General features: G+C 44.2%; 2 protein-coding genes across 2 annotated transcripts; both read right to left on the bottom strand.

The window, feature by feature from the left end:
• Window positions 1-976: 976 nt before the first annotated feature.
• LOC123420313 lies at window positions 977-2250 on the bottom strand. The gene is made up of 3 exons (XM_045107323.1): window positions 2190-2250; window positions 1361-2005; window positions 977-1279 (listed from the first exon to the last, which is right to left on the bottom strand). The coding sequence occupies exons 1-3, from the start codon at window positions 2193-2195 to the stop codon at window positions 1022-1024; spliced, it is 909 nt and encodes a 302-aa protein (XP_044963258.1). The 5' UTR covers window positions 2196-2250; the 3' UTR covers window positions 977-1021.
• A 13355-nt stretch (window positions 2251-15605) lies between these two features.
• LOC123420316 lies at window positions 15606-17109 on the bottom strand. Its single transcript, XM_045107327.1, has 3 exons — window positions 17046-17109; window positions 16217-16861; window positions 15606-16135 (listed from the first exon to the last, which is right to left on the bottom strand). Exons 1-3 carry the CDS (start codon window positions 17049-17051, stop codon window positions 15878-15880), a joined length of 909 nt encoding a protein of 302 aa, XP_044963262.1. The 5' UTR covers window positions 17052-17109; the 3' UTR covers window positions 15606-15877.
• Between the last annotated feature and the right edge of the window lie 10681 nt (window positions 17110-27790).

Below are 27790 nucleotides of genomic sequence, written 5' to 3' on the forward strand. Positions count from 1 at the left end.
AAGCAGCGAAACGGCGGGGAGAAGAAGCGGGAAGGTGGCGGAACGGCGGAAAAAGGAGGCGGGAAGACAGAACAATATAATGGCGGGAACATGAGGTGATCCTTGTTAATGATATTGTGAAGGCGTGAACGATATGGTCAAACTACGAAGACGGATAAGTTGAAATAACCGTGTGCGATATTTCGCACACGATTAGTCATGAAAAAAATCGTGTGCGATATTCTATACAAGGAACACGGCTGCAGAATTCGGTAACGGCTTTAAAGTTGTTGTGTAACCGACGTGCATGTCACAACGCACACGGAATGCTACATCCGTGTGTGATGGGAGGGTGTAATTCGTTTCTTATTATTGATAACAAGGGATAATATTGCAGATATAGTAAAGTCTACAAAAGCCAATTGAAAACATATGTGTATGGAGCTCAGGGAAGATTACTTGTAAATTATCGTGACAAATTATTTGTAACAATTACTTTAGGTGTAGGCTTGGCATCACTATCAGTCTGTGGTTCAATATTATTATTGTGTACGTCCTTTTCATCTGTCTTAACACTATCCATTTTCTTATGAGGGATGTTGATGATGTTGCTAAAAAGAGCCTCACCTACATTCTTTTCCATGTGCATAACATAAACGTTACGGGGAAGTTTTAGGTCCTTGGAGTGGGGGAGTGTAATGTTGATATGTTGATACCGTGCTAAAACTTTAGGATGTAAAAGCAACGGAGCAGATACATGTGTGTAAGGAAACGGGTGGTACAACTTTATTGCAAGCCATGGGCGCACATTATTACATGCACATACACAAACACACACATTACCCTTGAAAGTAGGTAGATCGAGCTGCAGCCCGCAAAGTGGGACCCCATCGTCCTTATTCACCACGTACAAACACACACATAGCCAGCTAGCATAGCATGCAGCTGGGGTTTAATTGGAACGTACATACGTGCTAGGATCTGCAGGTACGTACGTGTGGGATCGATGGGATAGAGTAGAGCTGCTAGCAAGGTGGATGGTTCATTCGGGCGCGACCCCGACGTAGGCGCCGATGGCGACGAGGCTATCCCCGGAGCTGCCGAAGAAGGCGACCGCGGCCGCATCATCCAGTGCACCGTTGTCCGGCAGCGGCACGCTAAAGGTCTTAGTCCCTGCAGATGGGTTGCGCCCGAACGTGTGCGAAGCCCCCTGGTTGGTGTCGAAATTGAGGAAGGTGATGCCATAGGTGTCGTAAGCGCCGGTGATGCTGCTCACGTACTCGCTTTGGTTCATGAAAATCTGCACCACATCACAAGCATGCAAAAACTAACTAAGTATACTTGTATAGTAGACAAGTAGAAAGGAAATTAATTAACGTACGGTATGCTCCTCTCCAGCTTTCTTGCCCCAGAGGGGGACACTAATGGCCTGGTCACTCTTGGTAAGGTAGGTGAAGGAGAAGCCATGGATGCGCTCGCTGCTGTGGATGGTGAAGCTCTCCAGCTTGCATGGATCGGCATCTGGCCTGATGTCCCGTGGTGCGCCGCTTTTGGCGCCCCACTTACCGACCTTGGCGGGCGAGCCTTTCACGTAGACGCCCAACGCCTTGAGGGTCACGTCTGAGCGGCCAAAGAAGGCGACCAACTCGCCTTTCCCCTGCGGCAGCGGCAAGCTGAACTCGCCTCCCTGCACCGGATACCCGTAGGTCTTGTGCTTGGTCGTGTTCGTTTCTAGCGTGAGCGATCCGATGCCCTCATTGTCGAAGGTGCCGCCCACGAGCTTGAGCTGCTCGCCTTCCCTCATTTCAATGGTGTTGGGATTCCCGCTGTTGCTGCCCCAGATGGCGCTCTTGACGCTGCTCCCCTGCTGGTCCACGTATTTGAAGGAGAAACCTTTGATGCCGCATACCCCAGGAGATTCGACGCTATAGATGGTGATGCTCTCTAGGCGTTGGGGCCTGCTTTCGGCGTTGATATCCTGAGGGGATCCGTCTGGTGCACCCCATGCACCAACCTTCATCACAACCTAAATGCATCACAAATTCATTAATCAACATCCTGCACATGCATTTCATTTCTCTATACATGTATACATCCATCCAACTCTAGCTCATTGATTCATTGGTATTTATGCGTGCCATGTTTGTATATATAAAACAGCTACGGTAAAGAAAAAAAGGTTACATGCACATACTACCCATATTTCTTACCGCCATCTTTTTCTGGAGCTACTTCAACTGCAAGTCCAACTCTGAAATGTATGTGTGTGTGAGAGTGTGTTGCGATGGATCGTATGATCAGGCATGGCCGCCTATTTATAGCGAGTTTGCGCCCAACAATGATACTATCTGCATGCTACAGTTGGCATCAATTAGTCACATAGGCTATTAATTGCATGGAGTGAGTAGGTCACTAATTAATAGCTTAGACTTATAGAGTCCGTTGGTTCAATGAATCCTAAGCCTATGACACCCCGCTACCGACTAGATCGTGATGACGCGCGTTGTGGCGCCGGACCATTTTTTCAATAGATTGTTTGGATTTTCTTACAAATTTATATGGAGGCAACAAAAAGTATCACATTGTTACACCCCATCCATTCTGACAAAGCGACCATAGAAATATTTAAAAACATTGACGCTAGAAATATGTGAACTTCTTCACAAAAAAAATCAATTCATTGCGGTTATTATAGTTGAGAAATATTTCCGAATTCACAAGCTAGCTAGGTTAATCCAAGTTTTTTATCGTGTATTCACATCAATCACAGCCAACAAAAGAAGCACATAATTCTTTTGCGGCTTGATGATCCGGTGTCCTCCTCTTTTACACACCAACATGATCCAGATGGAGCATGGGTGACCACACTGCTTGTTGGCCAGTGGTGATTGTACTATTCCAACTAATTTGTGGTCACGGATTGAGTCTGATGCATTCCCATGGCGCCTGCTGATTGTACCGTTCCAATTAATTGGTGGTCACAAAATGAGTCAGATGCATTCCCATGACACCTATCAAGTTATAGTTGGATTTCTCGTGCTGCAATTAGGCCTTCCGTAATGCATTGTATCTTAGCGTGTTATCCTAGGTATGACTAGGATCTAAGAAACAACCATCCTAATGCATTGTTTCTTAGAGGTTGTATCTAAAATAAGTTGCATTAAATGTTTTGGGGCTAATACTTGCTTGTGATTGGGCTAGCATCTTTTTTTGCCTATGATCTCATGCTAGAGCCGTATGTTATATAAGATACAACTACACTCTCTTTCTTCATTAACTATGGTGCCACATAAGCAAATTGCCTATGATACCGCGCTAAGATACTCTCATTACGGAAGGCCTTAGTTGTTGGTTGCAAAATGAGTCACGTGCATTCCCGTTTACTTAGCCTATGAAGCTAGCTACAGCTGGATTAATTGATCATGGTGCCTCTACTATTCGAATTTATTGCTGGTCTAAAAGAGAGTCAAATACATTCCCATGACCTTGTTCTTAGGTTTTGCATATTCTCAGTCAAGTTTCTTCTTCTCCGTGCGAAGCGATATGGTGGAAGCCATCATGTTTCTCCATCAGCATGATGATTTACGCTTGGTTGATGTTAGCGAGATGGGCTCACTGTTCGCGGAAGTTATCGTTGCCTCTCATTTTCGAAATGCTGGGTCTAGGTTGCTGGACACATATTGAGGAATCGCAGCCCTCGCAGAACACACTACTAGAAAAAAGGCTGTTAGTGGCGCACATGTTTTGGATACTTATGGCGCACTATAGGTGCGCCACTATTATCACGCCACTACTAATAAATAGTAATGACGCACGCATGGTGCGTCACTGTTAATATACATAACAGTGGCGCATCACCTGGTGTGCCATTACTAGGCCCACAAGTGCGCCACTGCTGTGGGTTACTAATGGCGTATTTTTAGATAATGCGCCACTGAGGTGTTTATTTATGTGGGCCACTAAAATGCAATATGGTGCGTCACTACTATGAATATTAGGAATTATTTTTTTTGCTTTTCTGATATTTGCAGAGGTTACAAAATACATTACAACACAGAATATAAACAGCACAACATATAAACAACAGATTTATCGAATACAATAAAAGATTAGTCTCCGAATACAATTCATCATAGTGATACATATATAAGTGATGTAGAAGTAAGTTATACATATTCTATACAATAGTTTCATAAAATATCATGACATCATCTCGAAAATAGTGATACATAGTGATGTAGAAGTAATCATCATAGTCAATGAGACATCATATAACAAAAGTTGGTCACTAGTCATAACCACAACTCCTCCTCATCATCATCGTCAACTCTAACACATTGTAGCACATCATCACATCATCTCGGAAATAGCTAATAATCATCATAGTCATTACCGCCAATACTATTTAATATCATTTTCGTCAATGAGACATCATATAACAAAAGTTGGTCACTAGTCATAATCACAACTCCTCCTCCTCATCATCATCAACTCTAACACATTGTAGCACATAATAACACATTGTACCTAGGACCTACTCCTCTGCTTAGGTAGAATATCATAAAACAAGATAGACCCTGACTCTCCATTATGGAGAATGGAGATGATCTTGTCTCCAATTCTTGGCCTATGCACAATGTTGCTTCCGAGTAGCTCTCTACGATTGACCATACATTTTTTCCAATCTTTGATTGTCATGACTTCATCGGTTTTAGAAATCCGGTATGGACAGGAGTGATGCAGATACATAGGCTGACCTGGCCGTGCTGGTCGTATCATCATAACATCAACGCGACCTCTTGGTAACATCAGATGAGGCACACAATCTTGCGGGATTTTCTGTTGAAAAACATAGTATTAGCTTTGTAGCTAGCAATGTAGTTTAGTTTTACAAGAATTTATGCAAAATATGCATGGATGTCGTAATAGTAGAAAATCTTACCATGCAATCTCCATGCATGTTACCGTAGTTCACCACGTGCACTGGTGGCACATATTGACCATAATGTTGGGGAGTTTGCTGATAGGTATTGTAATTCTCAAAATTATTGATAAATGCGACAAGAAGATGTTTCACCTTACAAGTTAATTCTGCTTCATCATTGTAGTAATAGGTTCTGCCTACCATTTTCCGTTCATTTTTTGAAGAATGAAAATAAGATATCAATGGAAATAAGTTGTCAACTATTTTTAAATAAAAAATATAAATTACTTAATAAATGTGGTGGAGAAACTCACATAATGGTAGAACTGGAGGCGTACGCACATCGACGATATTACCTTCAATTTCATCTTCCGGACGAATATCAAAGGTGATAAGCATATTAGGCTCAAATGCATAAGCCTTGCATAGTGCTACCCAAGTTTTGCATTCAAAAAAGGAGTAGGTGTCTACATTGTACAATTTTACGGCAAAAGTATAACCATGCTCGGTCCTCAAGTGAACTATCTTTACCTCCATATTTATTTCAGTACTGAAACCAATTTTATCCAACACATAATGTCTTGCATCGCAGGGGATATGCTAGTAGAATAGTAAAAAATAAAAATTATAAGTTGAAGCAAAAGAAGTCATGCTTAATTACGAATAAAGACTTGTCATTGTGACTTACTGTATCCACTTCGAAGTCCTCATCCAGCATGATGCTGAAGCGCCTATCATCAACTAGGTAAGGCGTGTCGCAAAGGCCGTGCTTATCTTGGCTGTATTCGCACATAACGAATTCCTCTTCGTCGTCGGACATTTCCTAAAATAGAGAAAATTTGGGCATGACATTTACTAAAAAGTGGACATATGGAGCGTCTGAAATTTGCCGAAACGGAAATGAATCAACATTCTGACAAAACATAGGCCACTCGGATATAGCAACAATGAACAAGTACAAAAGATGCTGTAAAATAGAGAATATTATGAACAACATCTCATGCCTAACCATATTGCAAAATTTCTTATACCAAAACATAGGCCACTCGGATATAGCAACATTATAAGTCTCTTAACCCCTAGATGCATTGGTAGACCCTCATACCAAAATTACTGATAAACACTACTACTATCTCCTATCCACATATATTACTTTAGATGGATTGAATAACCTTTGGACAAACTTTAGGTGAAAATATTACTATCTACTATAGAGATAGTAACTTAGACTAATAATTCTACGTAGTTGCACCATTCATCCATCCATCTAGCAAGCAACTAGCACCACTAATCCATCCTTCAAGCAAATCATATACGGAGTACTACCTACCGTCAGCATACATCCATCTATCCACCATCCATGTGTGTAACTAGTAGTACAAACTATATTTACATTTCTGCCATATGAACACACCTATAATAAAATTATTTCTGCCATATCAACACAATACTATCAATACATCTATATGAAAATTTTGTCTGCCATTTCATCACAATACAATCAATACATCTATAGAACACATCATAGCAAATCAGAGGAGCTGCTCACAGGAGAAAACCACTTCCAAAAAATCAGAGTCGGGCCATGGGGAGGGGGGATGAGGGTGGGGCGCCGTTCGCCGGAGTAGGTCGCCGGAGGGGCCGGACCGGGCTAGGAGCTCGCGGCGAGGGAGGGATGGACCCGTAGGGAGGAAGGAGGCGTTGGGATCGGGCCGAGGGAGGGGTGGAGCCCGTGGAGAGGGAGGAGTCGTCGGGTTTGGGCGGAGGGAAAGATCGCCTGAGATGGCCTCGGCGGCCGCGGCGACGGCGGTGGGGGGCGAACCCTAGAAGCAGCGAGCGACAGAGGAGAGAGAGGAGCCTGGTCGAGTGCGTGAGGAGCCTGGGGTCGGGTCGAGTGTGGGAGGAGCCTGGGGTCGGGTCGGTGGCATTTTGCATGTAATAAGAGCAAAGATTGTTAGTAGTGGCGCACCGTAGGTGTGGTGCGCCATTACTAGTTAAAACTAGTAACGGCGCACTTTCCCCTGGTTCACCACTGCTAAGTCTGGAAAGGGTGTGGGACGAGGACAAAAACTAGTAATGAGCACCGCACAACAGGTGCGTCATTAGTAATATGGCAAATAATGGTGCACCTATATGTGATGCGCCACTACAATATAGCAGTGGCGCATCACATACATGATGCGTCATTAATGTCCATATTAGCTATAGCCGTTTTTCTAGTAGTGACATGATCACCAGCGACACTAGCATAAGCTTGGGAATGCAGTGTCTCGAGGGATGGCAAACTTCATATATTGTCCGAGGGAAGTTCCGGTGCAAGCACATGAGGCGAGTGTCAAAACCAGATTGCGAAGGGGCCAATGCATGTATGTTTATCTCTTAAGTTTCAACTTTGAATGACATGTTTATTCTTATCCTGATGATTGCAGTGGGCCACCCGCACTAGTAGGAAATATCTTAGCAGTGGCCTGGCAATTTGGCCCTTAGTGGCCTGATTTAGAACCGCCACTGATTATGCGACAGGTAATGGCTACTGGTGGTGTGTGGGATCACACGCTACTGATAACAAGTTATTAGTTGTGTGCTTTCGTTTGCGCACGCCACTGATAAAACCAATTCTAGCGGCGTGACCGTACAACGCACGTCACAAATATCTATAGAAAGCGAGTGGCGAGCCATTTATGTCATACACCCTTGCAAGATATATGAAAAACAAAAAAAAATCATGGACGACGATTTGGTTGTCCTCTTAAATCTCCACGATGATGCACGGGAGGGAATCGCTCGGGTCGACGCCAGATTCCCTCCGGCTGGCGCTGCCTACTAGTGAGAGGGGTGTGACCCAGACCTCACGTCGCATAGCCGGGGACAAGTGCCATGTGCACATGCTTCGCTTGATTGCAGCGGTCCGTAATCTTGGATAACCCGACAAATAATGAAGCAGCAGTAAGTGTTCCACTGATAATAAAAATGTTCATTTATGCTTATGTAATCATATTTTTGTTTTTCTACCCAATTTACCTAAGGGCATCCCATTTATGGTATTTAGTATATCAGTTACTTGATTTCCTAATTAATTGAAATCCTTGTTAGCACTCTTCTCCATGACTATGATACACTGCATACAAGAAGTGTCTAGGTGCACCAAACTCGCGTAATTCTTCTATGTTGCGGAACATGGTGGCCTGTTGGTAGAGAGGCACGTGAACATTTCATTAATGCACCATGTATACAATCTATAATGACAATTCATATCCCATGTTGCATGTTTGTTTTTGCCATGGCTTATTATTTGTCTTGGCACTATGGATTGGTTTTATTTACTGAATACATGGATGTGTATGTTGTCATTCCAAGCCAATTTGTGTATGTTAACCTTACTTTTTTATCTTAGTATATATGCGACTTTCAATATTTATTGACTAATATAATGTTATATTTGTACAAGTATAATATATTTTATGTGCCCATATATATTATAAAATCCTAACTAGGTGACTATGATACACTGCATACAAGAAGTGTCTAGGTGCACCAAACTCGCGTAATTCTTCTATGTTGTGGAACATGGTGGCCTGTTGGTAGAGAGGCACGTGAACATATGCACCAAACTCACCTTCCTTTTTTATCTTAGTATATATGTGACTTTCAATATTTATTGACTAATATAAGGTTATGTTTGTACAAGTATAATATATTTTATGTGTCCATATATATTAAAAAATCCTATCAATTATCGTATAAATAGACGGGCACGGCAACGAGCCAGCAACCCTTGTTCCTTGCTCGCGCTTATGTGTATGCACGCTGCACCCAGACCAGTCAATCGGCTGGGTCTCTTCATATTGGACCTAGTCAATCGATCACCATGCACGCGCGCGCCCCATGGTTGGACGCATGCACCCAAGAAGCCCATCCAATCCCTTCTCTTCTAGCTATGCCCATTCATGCAGCCAGGCACGCCTTTGATAGGTAGGGTGGTTTCGCCGGTTCGCCTGCGGACTTTGATAGTTTTGGCCGTTTTTCCTATATGAGGACAATTTTTTAGATGGGTTCTTTTTACCGTCCCGTCTGAGGCTATCACAAGAGGCCCGGCGGCGTCCGAGGTCACGGGTCCTGTGGAGCGGGGGACCGTCCCGGCTGGATCTAACTTGTCGCACTAGGGTTGCAGCGGCGGCGCTCCCACGGGCGAAGAAGACGAGCAATGCATCTTGTCGGCGAGGAGACTCGTCGGCGCAACAGATGGAGGACCAGAGCCTCAGCCGCCTTGCAAACTCATCTCCTGCTATCAAGCCAAGAGTCGTTGGTAGGACGGGATGCTAGTAGGGGTCCTGGCAGAACCTGCTCCGGTTCGTCTAGGCTGATCTGAGGGAGCGCATGAGAGAGAGAGGGGGAGGGAGGGAGGGAGAGAGAGAGAGATAGATAGATAGATAGAGAGAGAGAGAGAGAGAGACTGACTGATGGGGCAGGGTCGGTTGACCCGAGCCAGCCCACTTAAGTGGATGGACCCACTATCAGAAGGGCAGAAGGGTAATTTGATAAATCTAGTTAAATTCAAATAACGTTCAAACTTCAATGATTTGCTCACAAAATTCTACACACCCAAAAATAAATAAAAATATGCTACACACTCCTAAATTTATGAGCAATTTTAATATAACTTTTGTTTTGTGCTTAAAGAAACCTTTTCTTTCAATGAAAAATTCAAAGATCCTTAAGTGGAAATGATTTGAAATTATTTTTATTAAAATTAATTTCTTGAGGAAAATATATGGGAAACTTTTTATAAAGGTCAATTATATGAACTACTTGAATTTCAAATCATAACAAGTTTATTCCTCATTATAAATGTTTATGAAACCCTAATAATACACATTTACTTAGGAAAAATTCTCAAAAACACTTTTAAATCAAATTTTGGGGATTAAAAAAGGGCATCTCATTATATGCATAATAGTATGAATTTGGATATTAAACATTGTCGTATCAGACAATGATGCTGATTTTCAGAACCCGAAGTTCGCGGGTCACTCAAAGATTTAGACTTCACTTTATCTCAGTCTCAAGGAAAGTTCATTCTTGCATATCAACTAAAGTATTTTACTACAGTACTTTTAAAAACTTTATTTTATTTCTGCATGATTGATTGGTTGGTGAAACGACAGACTGATTGTTGTGGTGGAGGTTACATCGTACCGGAAAGTTAGGACTAATAACAATTGTTCCACGGCTTATAGAGCGCCGTATTTACGCGTCAACCAAAGGTTCTGGTATGGGCCGGAGGGGTCATAAGTATCTTCTTCCTTATAACATATTCTCGGATACGCTGCCTGGTTGGGTCGTTGATACAACCAACGTGCGTGGGAACGCCGTGAACTTTCCCCGACGGGTCCGATGAAGGTAGTGATGTCTCGGGTGGGGTGACAGAGATGGATTGGGGCCCACGTAGGCCAGGGATCTGATCTGTCACGACAAGGGCGAATGTGTGGGGTTGAAGAATACTCGGAATGTATCCAAGAATCTCAGACATGACAAACCACACTCTGGAGTGTGAAACTTGTATCAGGGGTAATGCTACTTTTGGGAAAGGTGGCGCACCTCTGCAGAGTGTATCAAATTGTGACAGTTACATCCGTGTTCCTGAAAGAAACTATGTTCGCGGTGGAAAAGGAACCTTAACTGATTCTCAAACCCGTGAGGGCTGACTAAACTTGTTGTGTGACCCTCGTTACTCAACCCATCCATTGACCCTTTGCTTAGATTTTGAGGAGGTCAACAATGATGTCAACGATCAGAGCACCGAAGGCCCCAGGAATTCTAGTACGAAGCGCCAGATCTATGCGCAGGAGTAGAAGGAGTCGACTACATCATCGCATACGGAACTGATGACAATAGAGAAGATGAATCAGAGGAGTAACTGAAAGTGAGACTAGACTAGTATTAGAAGGTAACCTAGTCGAGCAGCTCTAGTATCTAAATTGTTGGGCTATCATGTTTCTCAGTTAGCTTTTACAAGTGTTAGGTCAACTATCTCAAGTTGAGTACGTACCGTTTGATCTTTATTTGATGTCTGAGGAAGAGGTTGAACAGTTTATGCACTTTTGGCTTGTAATATTAAGCGTTCTGTAATATTAGTGGACCGCAATATTTCTGTTGTACTACTCTGAGGGATGTAATATTTATGCAAAAGGACTTCCATGAGTGTTATGTCAATGAATTGTGCACTACGCATGCAGGGTTGTACGGGGTCACCGTGCCACCCCTCTTGTCGCCGACGAGACTGTCAGACGTGAGAGGAGAGGGGGACAGGGGTGGCGGCGCTAGGGAAGCCTTAGCTTGGTGGGGTGAGAGAGTACCCGTTTGTGACTGACCCACTTCTGTCCAAATCATATGACCTATTTTTTGGTTCTCAAGTAAAAGTGACCATTTATAGATTACTATTAGAACGCACGTGCGTTGCTACGGGCTACAATGTATGTAAATAAATTAAAAAATAAACAAATAAGGTCATCTTCAAGGTCGATGTTTATTTCTCACTCGTACGTTCGAGCGTGTTCAGACATCAAACAGGCACACTGTCTACAAACTCCGGGCTCCCTCAAATAGAGTCCATGTGTTAGGGAGAATGTGGTTGTCCAGACTATCCACAATGTTATCTCCAAACATGCGATCCCGACTCAAAAACGTCACCCCATGACGCGCTCTTCCATTTTCATGCCGAATTCTCCCCTTGTCCCTCGGTTTCCCTCCGTAGCAGGACAATTCTCATTGGAGCCCTCTTCTTTAAAATCGGATGACACCCATCTCACCTTCGTCATGGCTTCCTATTTCCTTCACACCCTAATTCCTCATGCATCGCCAAGGAGGAGTCCCCCACTAGCTATCCCGCTCTCCTTCCTAATCACCACCCCTAGTATTCATGTTGATATACCACCGGCATCAAAGAGGCCGAGGTTTGCGCCGCCTATGATGCCCGCGAACCAATAAGGAAGATCCGATGTCTCATGTGCCATTGTTACCGTGTCCTTTATTAACTCATGAAGCAAAACCGCTTGCTCATGCAATTTGCTCTACAACTTCGATAAAATTGAATACTCCAATCGAGCCATCTGGAACAAATCGCACTACAGGATCAACACCGCAAATCATTACCGACAGAAACTTATACAACAAGCATCATTTGGTTAAAATAAAACACCACACCTAAAGAAAATGCGATCATTTGACATATACACCTCCACCATCACTTACAGTCATAGCCGCTCCATACTACAATGACATCATGTGCAGCGTGTCCGTACTACGCTGATGACTCAGAATCTCCTTCACTGCGGTTATCTACACAATCGATTACTACGCCGGTCTTCTTCAGGTAATGAACCTTGGTGTGGTCTTGCAGGAGATTGTGCCGACCCCAGCTTGTCATGTTCTTCTACTTTCAGTAGAGCATCATGTTTGAGCTAAGAATGAGGCCTTCAATCTGACCAAAGGAAATTCTCAAGTATGGTCAGGAGATAATACTTGTGGCACTAAAACTATGCTCTTGCGAGGAACTTTGGAAGTGCATATTTATCGAACTGATAACTGTTCTGCTACAGACCATAGCATAGATGCTACGTCTACTGCTCCCCTGAAATGGCATGAGATGATTGTGCCATTTCGCATTACAGGAATATAAGCTGACTAACTGCTAGTGAGTAAGATATATGTAGCGCGTAGCAAACCCCCTACAATGTACATTCCTTCTTTTTCATATCACACTACAAAAATAACAGTGCAAAATAAATAAAAATATGTAGCAAATTGGATGGCAGCCTGCAAATATTCTTGTAACTTAACAAGAAAGTATGTGACATATCACGCTTATATATTTTCTTCAAGCAGATATGGACAAAGAACATGTTGTATATTGTCCCAAATCTTCCGGTCAGAGGGTATTGCCTTTCTGAAAAGTACTCAAGACCATATTTGTTCTGTCAAAGTAACTACTATTGACATGAATGAAGAGGTCATAAAAAATATGAATGAACGTCTTTGAAAATAAAATTTCATGAGAGAGTACATAAAGAAATATTGTTTTGAAATATACTCTGTTCTGGCTAGCATGTGGTCTCCTCATGTTCATTGAGAGGTCACAAATCAGCGGTGAAAATATGTTGCATGAGAAAGGATAGTGCACGTTTTTTAAACGCTAAAAATACATCCCACCATGTGTTGGATGCTTTAGTGAGGAGGCTGCACATGAGGAGAACATGACCGGCGACCAGCCTCGATCTCGCTCGGCCATGCAGGACATGTCAGAGCAGAGTAATGACAAGAGAATAGACATGTACTTCACCATGGCAACCCGAATCAAGAGAAGAACATGGGCCACGGCCAGCTCGCACCTGATCTGGATACATCCGGCCAATGCTGAATTTTCAAATGCCACGGCCACACGAATCAAGATTAGTAGGTAGTCGGACCATGATCTGGATGTGTCAGTCCTCGTCCCGGCTTCCACATGGGCCCCTACGACGCTGCCGCAGTTCGGCAGCAGCCCATGCCCCCAAGCGCTTCATGAGTTGTTGCAGTCGTGGCCGAGCGAGATCTCAAGGTGACCTCGACGAAGGCGAGCGAGGCGTGGCGTCGGTGTCGGCGTCGGCATCGGGCGGGACGGGGCGATGTGTGAGGCCATGGCGACGGGGTTGGTGGGGGCGCGGCGGCACCTGGATGGCCGGGCCGAAGCGGAGGAGCGGCGGTAGGAAGGGGAGGCTGGGAAGGAAAGATGTGGTGATTGGGGTGCGGGGGCGAAGGACGTGCTTAGGTTTCATCGTGTTCTTTTTTTCACCATCGGTTTTATGTGGGGGGGATGGAGTCAGAGGTGGGATAAAAAAAGGACGAAAATAAGCCGGGAGCGGTAGCTACCAACTCCCAAATTAGGAGTAGAGATACCAATCTCAAAAATCATTGTTACCAGTTCCTCGCGATCATACTACCTTACACTGATGTAAGTGGATTAAGCCCTAGGTGTCATAAGGATTGATTTTCAACATTTCAAAGACAAGATCGCCGCTAAGTCTTTTTTTCTTACAAGAACGTAAAAGCCTCCAGTGCCATGTTACAAATTGTTCAGCATCTCATAATTTTTTTTCCTTCAGCAAATCTCTGCACGGTGAAAATATTGTGTTCTCGTGGCAGCAAAAACCTCGCAAATAAAGTCCAAATTAAATGCATAGCATCTAGCCTGTCCAGGGACGAATCACCGTTTTTGGAACTTGGTCGTCTCGGTTTTCCTACGGACAGCTATAGTCAAGTAGCATGAAACATATATACAAGATACTTAAAAATCGACAGATAATTTGAAATGGACGAACTAATAATTAAGTACTTCAACCGCTCATCAGAGGAGATGACGTCGTCGTGGCACTAGGTGTCGGCATTGTTGGCGGCGTATGGTTGGCCCGTACCCGAGGCCTCGGCAACATCATCGTAGGCGCTGCACTTCTTGGTGATGGTCTTATGATGCTTGGATGGTGGGGCAGTGGCACCCTTGTGCCCCACCTTGCGGCGGCGCTCCTCCTCCAGCCTTGGAGGAGTCTCCGAAGACTTCTGAACCAAATGGTACGTCTCCTCAAGCCTCCGATCGTCAGCTTCATAATCACTAAGACACAGTGTCCACGATGAATCGGATGTGGCCGAATCAGTGTCCTCGACCGAATTGGACGACGAGCCGGGGGGACGGCAATGACCGAGGAGTCGCGCTTGGCATTAGCATGTGGTAAGCAGTTGGGGATCCTGCTGGCCGGTGCTGGACCATCTTATTGGGGGGGGGGGGGGGTGGGGCGTTGCCTCCGCCGGTGAGGGAATGGACTCAGAATTTGGTATCTCATCGACTTTTTGGACTTGTAGCGACGTAGCGCACGGCTCTGGCGGCGGCACTCGTACAAATAGGCAAGAGTGGAGAGGCGGGAAAGCAGCGAAACGGCGGGAAGAAGAAGCGGGAAGGTGGCGGAACGGCGGAAAAAGGAGGCGGGAAGACAGAACAATATAATGGCGGGAACATGAGGTGATATTTGTTAATGATATTGTGAAGGCGTGAACGATATGGTCAAACTACGAAGACGGATAAGTTGAAATAACCATGTGCGATATTTCGCACACGATTAGTCATGAAAAAAATCGTGTGCGATATTCTATACAAGGAACACGGCTGCAGAATTCGGTAACGGCTTTAAAGTTGTTGTGTAACCGACGTGCATGTCACAACGCACACGGAATGCTACATCCGTGTGTGATGGGAGGGTGTAATTCGTTTCTTATTATTGATAACAAGGGATAATATTGCAGATATAGTAAAGTCTACAAAAGCCAATTGAAAACATATGTGTATGGAGCTCAGGGAAGATTACTTGTAAATTATCGTGACAAATTATTTGTAACAATTACATTAGGTGTAGGCTTGGCATCACTATCAGTCTGTGGTTCAATATTATTATTGTGTACGTCCTTTTCATCTGTCTTAACACTATCCATTTTCTTATGAGGGATGTTGATGATGTTGCTAAAAAGAGCCTCGCCTACATTCTTTTCCATGTGCATAACATAAACATTACGGGGAAGTTTTAGGTCCTTGGAGTGGGGGAGTGTAATGTTGATATGTTGATACCGTGCTAAAACTTTAGGATGTAAAAGCAACGGAGCAGATACATGTGTGTAAGGAAACGGGTGGTACAACTTTATTGCAAGCCATGGGCGCACATTATTACATGCACATACACAAACACACACATTACCCTTGAAAGTAGGTAGATCGAGCTGCAGCCCGCAAAGTGGGACCCCATCGTCCTTATTCACCACGTACAAACACACACATAGCCAGCTAGCATAGCATGCAGCTGGGGTTTAATTGGAACGTACATACGTGCTAGGATCTGCAGGTACGTACGTGTGGGATCGATGGGATAGAGTAGAGCTGCTAGCAAGGTGGATGGTTCATTCGGGCGCGACCCCGACGTAGGCGCCGATGGCGACGAGGCTATCCCCGGAGCTGCCGAAGAAGGCGACCGCGGCCGCATCATCCAGTGCACCGTTGTCCGGCAGCGGCACGCTAAAGGTCTTAGTCCCTGCAGATGGGTTGCGCCCGAACGTGTGCGAAGCCCCCTGGTTGGTGTCGAAATTGAGGAAGGTGATGCCATAGGTGTCGTAAGCGCCGGTGATGCTGCTCACGTACTCGCTTTGGTTCATGAAAATCTGCACCACATCACAAGCATGCAAAAACTAACTAAGTATACTTGTATAGTAGACAAGTAGAAAGGAAATTAATTAACGTACGGTATGCTCCTCTCCAGCTTTCTTGCCCCAGAGGGGGACACTAATGGCCTGGTCACTCTTGGTAAGGTAGGTGAAGGAGAAGCCATGGATGCGCTCGCTGCTGTGGATGGTGAAGCTCTCCAGCTTGCACGGATCGGCATCTGGCCTGATGTCCCGTGGTGCGCCGCTTTTGGCGCCCCACTTACCGACCTTGGCGGGCGAGCCTTTCACGTAGACGCCCAACGCCTTGAGGGTCACGTCTGAGCGGCCAAAGAAGGCGACCAACTCGCCTTTCCCCTGCGGCAGCGGCAAGCTGAACTCGCCTCCCTGCACCGGATACCCGTAGGTCTTGTGCTTGGTCGTGTTCGTTTCTAGCGTGAGCGATCCGATGCCCTCATTGTCGAAGGTGCCGCCCACGAGCTTGAGCTGCTCGCCTTCCCTCATTTCAATGGTGTTGGGATTCCCGCTGTTGCTGCCCCAGATGGCGCTCTTGACGCTGCTCCCCTGCTGGTCCACGTATTTGAAGGAGAAACCTTTGATGCCGCATACCCCAGGAGATTCGACGCTATAGATGGTGATGCTCTCTAGGCGTTGGGGCCTGCTTTCGGCGTTGATATCCTGAGGGGATCCGTCTGGTGCACCCCATGCACCAACCTTCATCACAACCTAAATGCATCACAAATTCATTAATCAACATCCTGCACATGCATTTCATTTCTCTATACATGTATACATCCATCCAACTCTAGCTAATTGATTCATTGGTATTTAAGCGTGCCATGTTTGTATATATAAAACAGCTACGGTAAAGAAAAAGAGGTTACATGCACATACTACCCATATTTCTTACCGCCATCTTTTTCTGGAGCTACTTCAACTGCAAGTCCAACTCTGAAATGTATGTGTGTGTGAGAGTGTGTTGCGATGGATCGTATGATCAGGCATGGCCGCCTATTTATAGCGAGTTTGCGCCCAACAATGATACTATCTGCATGCTACAGTTGGCATCAATTAGTCACATAGGCTATTAATTGCATGGAGTGAGTAGGTTACTAATTAATAGCTTAGACTTATAGAGTCCATTGGTTCAATGAATCCTAAGCCTATGACACCCCGCTACCGACTAGATCGTGATGGCGCGCGTTGTGGCGCCGGACCATTTTTTCAATAGATTGTTTGGATTTTCTTACAAATTTATATGGAGGCAACAAAAAGTATCACATTGTTACACCCCATCCATTCTGACAAAGCGACCATAGAAATATTTAAAAACATTGACGCTAGAAATATGTGAACTTCTTCACAAAAAAAAATCAATTCATTGCGGTTATTATAGTTGAGAAATATTTCCGAATTCACAAGCTAGCTAGGTTAATCCAAGTTTTTTATCGTGTATTCACATCAATCACAGCCAACAAAAGAAGCACATAATTCTTGTGCGGCTTGATGATCCGGTGTCCTCCTCTTTTACACACCAACATGATCCAGTTGGAGCATGGGTGACCACACTGCTTGTTGGCCAGTGGTGATTGTACTATTCCAACTAATTTGTGGTCACGGATTGAGTCTGATGCATTCCCATGGCGCCTATCAAGCTACAGGTGGATGAACCGTGCTGATTGTACCGTTCCAATTAATTGGTGGTCACAAAATGAGTCAGATGCATTCCCATGACACCTATCAAGTTATAGTTGGATTTCTCGTGCTGCAATTAGGCCTTCCGTAATGCATTGTATCTTAGCGTGTTATCCTAGGTATGACTAGGATCTAAGAAACAACCATCCTAATGCATTGTTTCTTAGAGGTTGTATCTAAAATAAGTTGCATTAAATGTTTTGGGGCTAATACTTGCTTGTGATTGGGCTAGCATCTTTTTTTGCCTATGATCTCGTGCTAGAGCCGTATGTTATATAAGATACAGCTACACTCTCTTTCTTCATTAACTATGGTGCCACATAAGCAAATTGCCTATGATACCGCGCTAAGATACTCCCATTACGGAAGGCCTTAGTTGTTGGTTGCAAAATGAGTCACGTGCATTCCCGTTTACTTAGCCTATGAAGCTAGCTACAGCTGGATTAATTGATCATGGTGCCTCTACTATTCGAATTTATTGCTGGTCTAAAAGAGAGTCAAATACATTCCCATGGCCTTGTTCTTAGGTTTTGCATATTCTCAGTCAAGTTTCTTCTTCTCCGTGCGAAGCAATATGGTGGAAGCCATCATGTTTCTCCATCAGCATGATGATTTACGCTTGGTTGATGTTAGCGAGATGGGCTCACTGTTCGTGGAAGTTATCGTTGCCTCTCATTTTCGAAATGATGGGTCCAGGTTGCCGGACACATATTGAGGAATCGCAGCCCTCGCAGAACACACTACTAGAAAAAAGGCTGTTAGTGGCGCACATATTGACCATAATGTTGGGGAGTTTGCTGATAGGTATTGTAATTCTCAAAATTATTGATAAATGCGACAAGAAGATGTTTCACCTTACAAGTTAATTCTGCTTCATCATTGTAGTAATAGGTTCTGCCTACCATTTTCCATTCATTTTTTGAAGAATGAAAATAAGATATCAATGGAAATAAGTTGTCAACTATTTTTAAATAAACAATATAAAGTACTTAATAAATGTGGTCGAGAAACTCACATAATGGTAGAACTGGAGGCGTACGCACATCGACGATATTACCTTCAATTTCATCTTCCGGACGAATATCAAAGGTGATAAGCATATTAGGCTCAAATGCATAAGCCTTGCATAGTGCTACCCAAGTTTTGCATTCAAAAAAGGAGTAGGTGTCTACATTGTACAATTTTACGGCAAAAGTATAACCATGCTCGTTCCTCAAGTGAACTATCTTTACCTCCATATTTATTTCAGTACTGAAACCAATTTTATCCAACACATAATGTCTTGCATCGCAGGGGATACGCTAGTAGAATAGTAAAAAATAAAAATTATAAGTTGAAGCAAAAGAAGTCATGCTTAATTACGAATAAAGACTTGTCATTATGACTTACTGTATCCACTTTGAAGTCCTCATCCAGCATGATGCTGAAGCGCCTATCATCAACTAGGTAAGGCGTGTCGCAAAGGCCGTGCTTATCTTGGTTGTATTCGCACATAACGAATTCCTCTTCGTCGTCGGACATTTCCTAAAATAGAGAAAATTTGGGCATTGACATTTACTAAAAAGTGGACATATGGAGCGTCTGAAATTTGCCGAAACGGAAATGAATCAACATTCTGACAAAACATAGGCCACTCGGATATAGCAACAATGAACAAGTACAAGAGATGCTGTAAAATAGAGAATATTATGAACAACATCTCATGCCTAACCATATGGCAAAATTTCTTATACCAAAACATAGGCCACTCGGATATAGCAACATTATAAGTCTCTTAACCCCTAGATGCATTGGTAGACCCTCATACCAAAATTACTGATAAACACTACTACTATCTCCTATCCACATATATTACTTTAGATGGATTGAATAACCTTTGGAAAAACTTTAGGTGAAAATATTACTGTCTACTATAGAGATAGTAACTTAGACTAATAATTCTACGTAGTTGCACCATTCATCCATCCATCTAGCAAGCAACTAGCACCACTAATCCATCCATCAAGCAAATCATATACGGAGTACTACCTACCGTCAGCATACATCCATCTATCCACCATCCATGTGTGTAACTAGTAGTACAAACTATATTTACATTTCTGCCATATGAACACAACTATAATAAAATTATTTCTGCCATATCAACACAATACTATCAATACATCTATATGAAAATTTTGTCTGCCATTTCATCACAATACAATCAATACATCTATAGAACACATCATAGCAAATCAGAGGAGCTGCTCACAGGAGAAAACCACTTCCAAAAAATCAGAGCCGGGCCATGGGGAGGGGGGATGAGGGTGGGGCGCCGTTCGCCGGAGTGGGTCGCCGGAGGGGCCGGACCGGGCCAGGAGCTCGCGGCGAGGGAGGGATGGACCCGTGGGGAGGAAGGAGGCGTTGGGATCGGGCCGAGGGAGGGGTGGAGCCCGTGGAGAGGGAGGAGGAGTCGGGTTTGGGCCGAGGGAAAGATCGCCTGAGATGGCCTCGGCGGCCGCGGCGACGGCGGTGGGGGGCGAACCCTAGAAGCAGCGAGCGACAGAGGAGAGAGAGGAGCCTGGTCGAGTGCGTGAGGAGCCTGGGGCCGGGTCGAGTGCGGGAGGAGCCTGGGGTCGGGTTGGTGGCATTTTGCATGTAATAAGAGCAAAGATTGTTAGTAATGGCGCACCGTAGGTGTGGTGCGCCATTACTAGTTAAAACTAGTAACGGCGCACTTTCCCCTGGTTCACCACTGCTAAGTGTAGGAAGGGTGTGGGACGAGGACAAAAACTAGTAATGAGCACCGCACAACAGGTGCGTCATTAGTAATATGGCAAATAATGGTGCACCTATATGTGATGCGCCACTGCAATATAGCAGTGGCGCATCACATACATGATGCGCCATTAATGTCCATATTAGCTATAGCCGTTTTTCTAGTAGTGACATGATCACCAGCGACACTAGCATAAGCTTGGGAATGCAGTGTCTCGAGGGATGGCAAACTTCATATATTGTCCGACGGAAGTTCCGGTGCAAGCACATGAGGCGAGTGTCAAAACCAGATTGCGAAGGGGCCAATGCATGTATGTTTATCTCTTAAGTTTCAACTTTGAATGACATGTTTATTCTTATCCTGATGATTGCAGTGGGCCACCCGCACTAGTAGGAAATATCTTAGCAGTGGCCTGGTAATTTGGCCCTTAGTGGCCTGATTTAGAACCGCCACTGATTATGCGACAGGTAATGGCTACTGGTGGTGTGTGGGATCACACGCTACTGATAACAAGTTATTAGTTGTGTGCTTTCGTTTGCGCACGCCACTGATAAAACCAATTCTAGCGGCGTGACCGTACAACGCACGTCACAAATATCTATAGCAAGCGAGTGGCGAGCCATTTATGGTATTTAGTATAGCAGTTACTTGATTTCCTAATTAATTGAAATCCTTGTTAGCACTCTTCTCCGTGACTATGCTACACTGCATACAAGAAGTGTCTAGGTGCACCAAACTCGCGTAATTCTTCTATGTTGCGGAACATGGTGGCCTGTTGGTAGAGAGGCACGTGAACATTTCATTAATGCACCATGTATACAATCTATAATGACAATTCATATCCCATGTTGCATGTTCGTTTTTGCCATGGCTTATTATTTGTCTTGGCACTATGGATTGGTTTTATTTACTGAATACATGGATGTGTATGTTGTCATTCCAAGCCAATTTGTGTATGTTAACCTTACTTTTTTTTATCTTAGTATATATGCGACTTTCAATATTTATTGACTAATATAAGGTTATATTTGTACAAGTATAATATATTTTATGTGCCCATATATATTATAAAATCCTAACTAGGTGACTATGATACACTGCATACAAGAAGTGTCTAGGTGCACCAAACTCGCGTAATTCTTCTATGTTGTGGAACATGGTGGCCTGTTGGTAGAGAGGCACGTGAACATATGCACCAAACTCACCTTCCTTTTTTATCTTAGTATATAGGTGACTTTCAATATTTATTGACTAATATAAGGTTATGTTTGTACAAGTATAATATATTTTATGTGTCCATATATATTAAAAAATCCTATCAATTATCGTATAAATAGACGGGCACGGCAACGAGCCAGCAACCCTTGTTCCTTGCTCGCGCTTATGTGTATGCACGCTGCACCCAGACCAGTCAATCGGCTGGGTCTCTTCATATTGGACCTAGTCAATCGATCACCATGCACGCGCGCCCCATGGTTGGACGCATGCACCCAAGAAGCCCATCCAATCCCTTCTCTTCTAGCTATGCCCATTCATGCAGCCAGGCACGCCTTTGATAGGTAGGGTGGTTTCGCCGGTTCGCCTGCGGACTTTGATAGTTTTGGCCGTTTTTCCTATATGAGGACAATTTTTTAGATGGGTTCTTTTTACCGTCCCGTCTGAGGCTATCACAAGAGGCCCGGCGGCGTCCGAGGTCACGGGTCCTGTGGAGCGGGGGACCGTCCCGGCTGGATCTAACTTGTCGCACTAGGGTTGCAGCGGCGGCGCTCCCACGGGCGAAGAAGACGAGCAATGCATCTTGTCGGCGAGGAGACTCGTCGGCGCAACAGATGGAGGACCAGAGCCTCAGCCGCCTTGCAAACTCATCTCCTGCTATCAAGCCAAGAGTCGTTGGTAGGACGGGATGCTAGTAGGGGTCCTGGCAGAACCTGCTCCGGTTCGTCTAGGCTGATCTGAGGGAGCGCATGAGAGAGAGAGGGGGAGGGAGGGAGGGAGAGAGAGAGAGAGAGATAGATAGAGAGAGAGAGAGAGAGAGAGAGAGAGAGAGACTGACTGATGGGGCAGGGTCGGTTGACCCGAACCAGCCCACTTAAGTGGATGGACCCACTGTCAGAAGGGCAGAAGGGTAATTTGATAAATCTAGTTAAATTCAAATAACGTTCAAACTTCAATGATTTGCTCACAAAATTCTACACACCCAAAAATAAATAAAAATATGCTACACACTCCTAAATTTATGAGCAATTTTAATATAACTTTTGTTTTGTGCTTAAAGAAAACTTTTCTTTCAATGAAAAATTCAAAGATCCTTAAGTGGAAATGATTTGAAATTATTTTTATTAAAATTAATTTCTTGAGGAAAATATATGGGAAACTTTTTATAAAGGTCAATTATATGAACTACTTGAATTTCAAATCATAACAAGTTTATTCCTCATTATAAATGTTTATGAAACCCTAATAATACACATTTACTTAGGAAAAATTCTCAAAAACACTTTTAACTCAAATTTTGGGGATTAAAAAAGGACATCTCATTATATGCATAATAGTATGAATTTGGATATTAAACATTGTCGTATCAGACAATGATGCTGATTTTCAGAACCCGAAGTTCGCGGGTCACTCAAAGATTTAGACTTCACTTTATCTCAGTCTCAAGGAAAGTTCATTCTTGCATATCAACTAAAGTATTTTACTATAGTACTTTTAAAAACATTATTTTATTTCTGCTTGATTGATTGGTTGGTGCAACGACAGACTGATTGTTGTGGTGGAGGTCACATCCTACCGGAAAGTTAGGACTAATAACAATTGTTCCACGGCTTATAGAGCGCCGTATTTACGCGTCAACCAAAGGTTCTGGTATGGGCCGGAAGGGTCATAAGTATCTTCTTCCTTATAACATATTCTCGGATACGCTGCCTGGTTGGGTCATTGATACAACCAACGTGCGTGGGAACGCCGTGAACTTTCCCCGACGGGTCCGATGAAGGTAGTGATGTCTCGGGTGGGGTGACAGAGATGGATTGGGGCCCACGTAGGCCAGGGATCTGATCTGTCACGACAAGGGCGAATGTGTAGGGTTGAAGAATACTCGGAATGTATCCAAGAATCTCAGACATGACAAACCACACTCTGGAGTGTGAAACTTGTATCAGGGGTAATGCTACTTTTGGGAAAGGTGGCGCACCTCTGCAGAGTGTATCAAATTGTGACAGTTACATCCGTGTTCCCGAAAGAAACTATGTTCGCGGTGGAAAAGGAACCTTAACTGATTCTCAAACCCGTGAGGGCTGACTAAACTTGTTGTGTGACCCTCGTTACTCAACCCATCCATTGACCCTTTGCTTAGATTTTGAGGAGGTCAACAATGATGTCAACGATCAGAGCACCGAAGGCCCCAGGAATTCTAGTACGAAGCGCCAGATCTATGCGCAGGAGTAGAAGGAGTCGACTACATCATCGCATACGGAACTGATGACAATAGAGAAGATGAATCAGAGGAGTAACTGAAAGTGAGAGTAGACTAGTATTAGAAGGTAACCTAGTCGAGCAGCTCTAGTATCTAAATTGTTGGGCTATCATGTTTCTCAGTTAGCTTTTACAAGTGTTAGGTCAACTATCTCAAGTTGAGTACGTACCGTTTGATCTTTATTAGATGTCTGAGGAAGAGGTTGAACAGTTTATGCACTTTTGGCTTGTAATATTAAGCGTTCTGTAATATTAGTGGACCGCAATATTTCTGTTGTAGTACTCTGAGGGATGTAATATTTATGCAGAAGGACTTCCATGAGTGTTATGTCAATGAATTGTGCACTACGCATGCATGGTTGTACGGGGTCACCGTGCCACCCCTCTTGTCGCCGACGAGACTGTCAGACGTGAGAGGAGAGGGGGACAGGGGCGGCGGCGCTAGGGAAGCCTTAGCTTGGTGGGGTGAGAGAGTACCCGTTTGTGACTGACCCACTTCTGTCCAAATCATATGACCTATTTTTTGGTTCTCAAGTAAAAGTGACCATTTATAGATTACTATTAGAACGCACGTGCGTTGCTACGGGCTACAATGTATGTAAATAAATTAAAAAATAAATAAATAAGGTCATCTTCAAGGTCGAGGTTTATTTCTCACTCGTACGTTCGAGCGTGTTAAGACATCAAACAGGCACACTGTCTACAAACTCCGGGCTCCCTCAAATAGAGTCCATGTGTTAGGGAGAATGTGCTTGTCCAGACTATCCACAATGTTATCTCCAAACATGCGATCCCGACTCAAAAACGTCACCCCATGACGCGCTCTTCCATTTTCATGCCGAATTCTCCCCTTGTCCCTCGGTTTCCCTCCATAGCAGGACAATTCTCATTGGAGCCCTCTTCTTTAAAATCGGATGACACCCATCTCACCTTCGTCATGGCTTCCTATTTCCTTCACACCCTAATTCCTCATGCATCGCCAAGGAGGAGTCCCCCACTAGCTATCCCGCTCTCCTTCCTAATCACCACCCCTAGTATTCATGTTGATATACCACCGGCATCAAGGAGGCCGAGGTTTGCGCCGCCTATGATGCCCGCGAACCAATAAGGAAGATCCGATGTCTCATGTGCCATTGTTACCGTGTCCTTTATTAACTCATGAAGCAAAACCGCTTGCTCATGCAATTTGCTCTACAACTTCGTTAAAATCGAATACTCCAATCGAGCCATCTGGAACAAATCGCACTACAGGATCAACACCGCAAATCATTACCGACAGAAACTTATACAACAAGCATCATTTGGTTAAAATAAAACACCACACCTAAAGAAAATGCCTACATAATAGATCATTTGACATATACACCTCCACCATCACTTACAGTCATAGCCGCTCCGTACTACAATGACATCATGTGCAGCGTGTCCGTACTACGTTGATGACTCAGAATCTCCTTCACTGCGGTTATCTACACAATCGATTACTACGCCGGTCTTCTTCAGGTAATGAACCTTGGTGTGGTCTTGCAGGAGATTGTGCCGACCCCAGCTTGTCATGTTCGTCTACTTTCAGTAGAGCATCATGTTTGAGCTAAGAATGAGGCCTTCAATCTGACCAAAGGAAATTCTCAAGTATGGTCAGGAGATAATACTTGTGGCACTAAAACTATGCTCTTGCGAGGAACTTTGGAAGTGCATATTTATCGAACTGATAAATGTTCTGCTACAGACCATAGCATAGATGCTACGTCTACTGCTCCCCTGAAATGGCATGAGATGATTGTGCCATTTCGCATTACAGGAATATAAGCTGACTAACTGCTAGTGAGTAAGATATATGTAGCGCGTAGCAAACCCCCTACAATGTACATTCCTTCTTTTTTATATCACACTACAAAAATAACAGTGCAAAATAAATAAAAATATGTAGCAAATTGGATGGCAGCCTGCAAATATTCTTGCAACTTAACAAGAAAGTATGTGACATATCACGTTATATATTTTCTTCAAGCAGATATGGACAAAGAACATGTTGTATATTGTCCCAAATCTTCCGGGTAGAGGGTATTGCCTTTCTGAAAAGTACTCAAGACCATATTTGTTCTGTCAAAGTAACTACTATTGACATGAATGAAGAGGTCATCAAAAATATGAATGAACGTCTTTGAAAATAAAATTTCATCAGATAGTACATAAAGAAATATTGTTTTGAAATATACTCTGTTCTGGCTAGCATATGGTCTCCTCATGTTCATTGAGAGGTCACAAATCAGCGGTGAAAATATGTTGCATGAGAAAGGATAGTGCACGTTTTTTAAACGCTAAAAATACATCCCACCATGTGTTGGATGCTTTATTGAGGAGGTTGCACATGAGGAGAACATGACCGGCGACCAGCCTCGATCTCGCTCGGCCATGCAGGACATGTCGGCGTCGGCGTCGGGCGGGACGGGGCGATGCGTGAGGCCATGGCGACGGGGTTGGTGGGGGCGCGGCAGCACCTGGATGGCCGGGCCGAAGCGGAGGAGCGGCGGTAGGAAGGGGAGGCAGGGAAGGAAAGAGGTGGTGATTGGGGTGCGACGGCGAAGGACGTGCTTAGGTTTCATCCTGTTCTTTTTTTCTCCATCGGTTTTGTGGGGGGGGGGGGGATGGAGTCAGAGGTGGGATAAAAAAAAGAACGAAGATAAGCCGGGAGCGGTAGCTACCAACTCCCCAATTAGGAATAGAGATACCAATCTCAAAAATCATTGTTACCAGTTCCTCGCGATCATATTAGCTTACACCGCTGATGTAAGTGGATTAAGCCCTAGGTGTCATAAGCATTGATTTTCAACATTTGAAAGACAAGATCGCCACTAAGACTTTTTTTCTTACAAGAGCGTAAAAGCGTCCAGTGCCATGTTACAAAATGTTCAGCACCTCATAATTTTTTTTCCTTCAGCAAATCTCTTCACGGTGAAAATATTGTATTCTCTTGGCAGCAAAAACCTCGCAAAGAAAGTCCAAATTAAATGTATAGCATCTAGCCTGTCCATGGACGAATCACCGTTTTTGGAAGTTGGACGTCTCCGTTTTCCTACGGACAGCTATAGTCAAGTAGCATGAAACATATATATACAAGATACTCCAAAATCGACAGATAATTTGGAACAGACGGACTAATAATTAAGTAATTCAACCGCTCATCAGAAGAGATGACGTCGTCGTGGCACTGGGTGTCGGCATTGTTGGTGGCGTATGGTTGGCCTGTACCCGAGGCCTCGGCAACATCATCGTAGGCGATGCACTTCTTGGTGATGTTCTTATGATGCTTGGATGGTGGGGCAGTCGCACCCTTGTGCCCCACCTTGCTGCGGCGCTCCTCCTCTAGCCTTGGAGGAGGTTCCGAAGACTTCTGAACCAAATGGTACGTCTCCTCAAGCCTCCGATCGTCAGCTTCATAATCACTAAGAGACAGTGTGGACGATGAATCGGATGTGGCCGAATCAGTGTCCTCGACCGAATTGGACGACGAGCCGGGGGGACGGCAATGACCGAGGAGTCGCGCTTGGCCTGTGCTGGACCATCTCATTGGGGGGGGGGTGGCACTACAAGAAATAAGGTCAATTATGACTCCCTATATTGGTCACTGATTCGTCATTGCTGTCGTTTATTGACCTTTTTTCGACCAAATTTACAACGTCAACAGTTGGCCGTCAAGAATGAACAAACATGACCTTTCTAAAATT

This window comes from Hordeum vulgare, unplaced genomic scaffold (assembly GCF_904849725.1).
Source record: "Hordeum vulgare subsp. vulgare unplaced genomic scaffold, MorexV3_pseudomolecules_assembly, whole genome shotgun sequence".
NCBI classification, from domain to species: domain Eukaryota; kingdom Viridiplantae; phylum Streptophyta; class Magnoliopsida; order Poales; family Poaceae; genus Hordeum; species Hordeum vulgare.